Source organism: Galeopterus variegatus, unplaced genomic scaffold (genome assembly GCF_000696425.1).
Source record: "Galeopterus variegatus unplaced genomic scaffold, G_variegatus-3.0.2 Scaffold4804, whole genome shotgun sequence".
NCBI classification, from domain to species: domain Eukaryota; kingdom Metazoa; phylum Chordata; class Mammalia; order Dermoptera; family Cynocephalidae; genus Galeopterus; species Galeopterus variegatus.
Window position 1 is genome coordinate 60,481 of NW_007730915.1, and position 5,004 is coordinate 65,484.

General features: G+C 51.6%; 1 protein-coding gene across 1 annotated transcript in view; it reads left to right on the top strand.

The window, feature by feature from the left end:
- LOC103603822 (contactin-associated protein-like 3) overlaps positions 1–5,004 on the top strand; it is a 103,851-nt gene that overhangs the window by 22,384 nt on the left and 76,463 nt on the right. The window contains exon 9 of the mRNA XM_008588409.1: positions 4,871–4,977. Coding sequence (XP_008586631.1) covers positions 4,871–4,977 — 107 coding nt within the window. The remainder of the gene's footprint in view (positions 1–4,870; positions 4,978–5,004) is intronic.

Below are 5,004 nucleotides of genomic sequence, written 5' to 3' on the forward strand. Positions count from 1 at the left end.
CACTTACCTTGGGTAAATGCCAGGAAGGGAATGGCTGGTGTCTGCATTTTCATGCCAATTTTAGAACTAGCATGTAAACTTCTTTAAAAACTTCCTCTGGGAGTTTGATTAGGATTTTGCTGAATCCACGAATCCCTTGGAGGAGGACCGCAGCCTTCCGTGGACAGTGAGAAACTGCACTTGCAGCCCCACCTCTGCCCCAGGCCTTGGCTGTGGTCGCTGTGCCTTTCACCCTACACGGGTTGCAAATCCTCCCTACACTGTGCTTGCTTTGCTTAAACCGTCCACTCTCTTTTAACAAATGTAAATAACATGCAACACACACGTGTGCGCACACGTGAAATGCAGTCGCCACATTGCTGCTTTGTGCTCTGTTGTGCAGACGGATGTTGACACTCTTTATCTGTGTGAAGAACTTTCTTTCACGGTAGTTTTCCAGGGCTGTTGACGATGGGTCCCCTGAATGCTCTCGAGTCTGGTCGGGTGTTTGTTCCGCCTTCGTTCTCTCCTCTCCAGCAGGGCTGCTCTGCGCTCTCCTGTCTCCCATTGGCTCGGACGAAAATCTCTTAGCCTTTCCTCTCTTCCTCTGAATGACACACGTCATTTCACTGGGTGCTTTCAAGATTTTGTCTTTATTACCGGTTTGAAGAAATTTTATTATGAGGTGGCTTAGTGTGGTTTTTATGTAGTTTTGTTCATATTTGTGTGCTTGTGGGACATTGGGATTTTGGGACCTGTGAGTTTCTAACTTGTATCAAATTTGGTAAATTTCCCAATGTCATTATTAATTCAAATACTTTTTTCTTTCTCCCCCTCTTTCCTGTCTTCAGGAGCGTCAGCTGCATGTTTCATTGACCACTTGGAGTTGCCCCACAGTTCTCTGATGCCTTGTTCTTGTTTTTTAAATTCTTCTTTCTGTTTCCTTTTAGTTTTTTTCTTTGCCTCCATATTCACTAATATTTTCTGTGATGCCTTATCTGCTATTAATCCTATTAAGTGTATTTTTCAGATTAAACACTGTTGTTTTATCTCTAGAAACTTAATTGGAGCGTTTTTATATTTTTTATATCTATACTTACTTATTTTAATATACCAAAAAGTTCTTATCTACCAAGTTTAGCATCTGTCAGTTCTGGCTTGGGTTGGTTAATTTGTCCCCTAGTTATGGCCACATTTTACTGCTTCTTAGCATGTCTGGTAAAATTAAATGGAGTGTCACACATTGTGAATTTTACCTTATTTGGTGCTGTGTAACTTTGTAACTCTACGGATATTCTTGTGCTTTGTTCTTGGACGAGTTGTGTTCCTTCAGATCTTGACCGTAAGCTCTGTGAGGCTGAGCAGTGCCTCATCCAGCGCTGGGGCAGGACCACTCTGAGAGCTGCACCTGTGCACGACGAGGCTGTCCTCTCTCGCTGGTGAGGGCGGGCACTGTCCCAGCCCTGTGCACGACGAGGCTGTCGTCTCTCACTGGTGAGGGCGGGCACTGTCCCAGCCCTGTGCATGACGAGGCTGTCGTATCTCAATGGTGAGGGCAGGCACTGTCCCAGCCCTGTGCACGACGAGGCTGTTGTCTCTCGCTGGTGATAGCAGGCACTGTCCCAGCCCTGTGCACGACGAGGCTGTCGTCTCTCACTGGTGAGGGCGGGCACTGTCCCAGCCCTGTGCATGACGAGGCTGTCCTCTCTCGCTGGTGATAGCAGGCACTGTCCCAGCCCTGTGCACGATGAGGCTGTCGTCTCTCACTGGTGAGGGCGGGCACTGTCCCAGCCCTGTGCACGATGATGCTGTCGTCTCTCGCTGGTGAGGGCGGGCACTGTCCCAGCCCTGTGCACGACGAGGCTGTCGTCTCTCACTGGTGAGGGCAGGCACTGTCCCAGCCCTGTGCACGATGAGGCTGTCGTCTCTTGCTGGTGAGGGCGGGCACTGTCCCAGCCCCGTGCACGACGAGGCTGCCGTCTCTCACTGGTGAGGGCGGGCACTGTCCCAGCCCTGTGCACGATGAGACTGTTGTCTCTCACTGGTGAGGGCGGGCACTGTCCCAGCCCTGTGTCAGCACAGGCTCTTTCTCCTTCTACTCCTTCTGGGTGGTTCTTTCCCTGGCTGTGGAGAGTTTCCTCACACCACACGGTGCCCAGCACTGGATGCTCTGGGGGCCTCTACAGATCCCCGGAAGTCTCCCTGGTGGCACTGTCCTCTGGCTGTCTGTCCTGCTCACACCAGGCGCCTTGGCATCCCTGAGCTCGCAGCTCCATCTCCCCAACTCAGGTGCTCCTGGGCTCGTCAGGACCCTGCGCCTTCCTTCATCATGGTCTGGAGACTCCCTCAGGGGCCTGAGGCCATCACAGCCACACACATTCTTTGTTTTCGACGTCTGAGGAATGACTGGCCTTTCTTGCCTGATGACCAGAGTCTTGAAAATGAGCCACCACTCCATGTGCTTTGTCCATTCAGGTGGGAGGTAGATCCTCCTGTCACTCCATTCTGGCCATTGCTGGTGGCTCTAGTGAAACTCGTCCCTCCAGCTATGTCTACTGTGTGGCTGAGCTGAGCACACGCACACCCTCTGATACAACCTGGTCCTTCACGTATGTGAAAATGTATGGTTTCCTAACACTCTGCTCCAGGTTAGACTTCTATAGTTCATTTCTCAGATGCTGTGCGTGGAGGATGCCAGCATCCCAGGTGCCCTCTGCTTGGTGACAGTGCGTTGTTCAACAGGGCTCCCCGTTGCCTGTCAGAACTGAGGACACCTCCAGAACTGCCCACACCAGGCCAGCACTCACTGGGAGCACAGCCTCCTGTGAGGTGGCACCGATGCTTTTCTATGTCCAGAAAGGGAAGGGGGCCCCCACCTCTGTGCAGTGGGCGTCCAGGTCTCCAGTCATAATAAACCGACGCTGCAATGACAGCCCAGCTCCTGTGCATGGGGGAGGAGCCACACCCACACATGTACACACACACACACGCACACACTCGCACACACTCACACACACACACACTCATATGCACTCACATACTCTCACACTCATTCATTCACATGCACACTTGCTCGCTCACACCCACGTGCTCTCGTCTCCCAGCACTGCCCACACCTCCTTCCTTCCTTTCTGCACCTGGTGACAGACGTGGTCAGGGATCTCCTTCCCAGCCCAGGTCCGGGGCTTTGGGTGAGGGGAGGGGAATGGCCGCTGGTCCAGGGCTGGGAGGACGCCCTTGGTCCCGTGCATGGTCCCTGGTGTTGGAGGGGAAGAGTGAGCCAGCAGAAAAGACACCCTCTAGTTCCCAGGAGCCCCCATTTCACTTTCTCAGAATGAAACATGCAGACAGGGAGGGAATCCACGTGAGTCGAGCTCTTTCAAGGCACGTCCCCCTGGGCGGTGGTTTTTTTGTCTGCAGAAGTTCACACAATGACCATCGTGTCTGAGGCCTCGGGGTGGAGATGCTGGGGCTCGGGGTCGGAGAGGCCACCGGGCAGCGTTTATGGGGGACCCACATCAGGGCAGCCCTGAATGAACAGGACACGTCTCACCTCCTCAGTTCACAACAGTAAACCCCCTGCCAGCCCCGAAATAGGAAAAATGATGCGGCCAGTGGGTTGTGAATCAGACCAATTAGAAATCAGCACACTCGCCGCAGGCGGAAGGGCCGCGTCTCCAGTCTCCACACAGTGGCCCAGCTCTTCACGGGCTGAAGCCATTTCTCTAGTGTCTGCAGGAAAACACCCGGGTCTGTCGTCGTGGATCTGAGTAACCACTAGTGGTGTCGGTCACACTGTTGACTTTCCTTGTTTATGAACTGTCTTCATCACACCAGGTTCCAATAAATCCAAATAGAGAACATTGCAGATAAATTATGGTAACTGAGGTAGCGGATTTCTTTGACCTATCGAGTGCTAATTCAAACATAAGTTTATTGACATGGAGATAATCATGGCATATTAATGAATCATTGATTAAAAGGTGGCAAAATATCATGTATAAGTACGTGTTATGTCCTTAAATGTAAACAAACAGGCGTACCTATAACGGTGATTTTATTGCTAAGGTTTCAAATGATTTTTACTTTTTTTGGTACTCTTCTGGGTTGTTTGAATATTTGATAATGAACATTTACTTTGTTGTATTCAAGAAAATCAATTATACTATAATCAATGAAAATCTGTACGAGTCTTGTAAGTGAAATTTGAAGTGTCCCCTTCTCTATCCTAATTGGGTAGAGTGACCGTCACGTACAGATGGCTGTTGGATTTTCCCAAGTGTTTCCTGATTTGTTTCTTTGGGGGGAAACAAAATGCATGTGAAACTTTGGTCCTGACCGGACTTTTACTCTAAATCCTAGACGGAAGAATCATCCCAACAATGACCGTGAGCCCACAACTCATGCCCCTGGGGGTCCCGGGCCAGTGTCGCGTGGGGACAGGATTTACCTGCCTGTCCCTGCTCCCCCATCGCTGCTCTCGGTCTCTCCCCTCCGCTTCTGTTCTTCCTGTTGCAAACTTAAGCAATGGAATAATTCAACACGATGAAGCATCTCTGTGAATTTTGTAAGCAGCCGCTATTTCTGGCCACACGTAAGAAGACACAAATGATTTTGTTAGAAAAGACAAACGATTCTGCGTTATAAAGGGGAGAACCCCAAGTCCCGCTGTCCCTGACGCACGGTGAAGGGCAGAGTCGGGCAGGTTTATTAACTCGGGGTTGAGTGTCCAGAGGGGACACTCGTAGGAGCAGCTCACTCCTTGTGGCCATGTTGAATCCCGTGTCAGTGGCTGGCACGTGGCCTCCGTGTATTTACGTAGCTTCAGCCCGAATGACCCGTGGTTCAGGGTGACCGAGGTGGGAACAGACAGCTCTGCTCCTTCCTTCAGGTGTCTGCCCAACTACTGCGAGCACGACGGCGTATGCTCCCAGACCTGGACGGACTTCCGCTGCGACTGCTCCAGCACCGGCTACGTGGGCGCCACCTGCCACCGCCGTAAGCCCCCCCCCCCCCCCCCCCCCC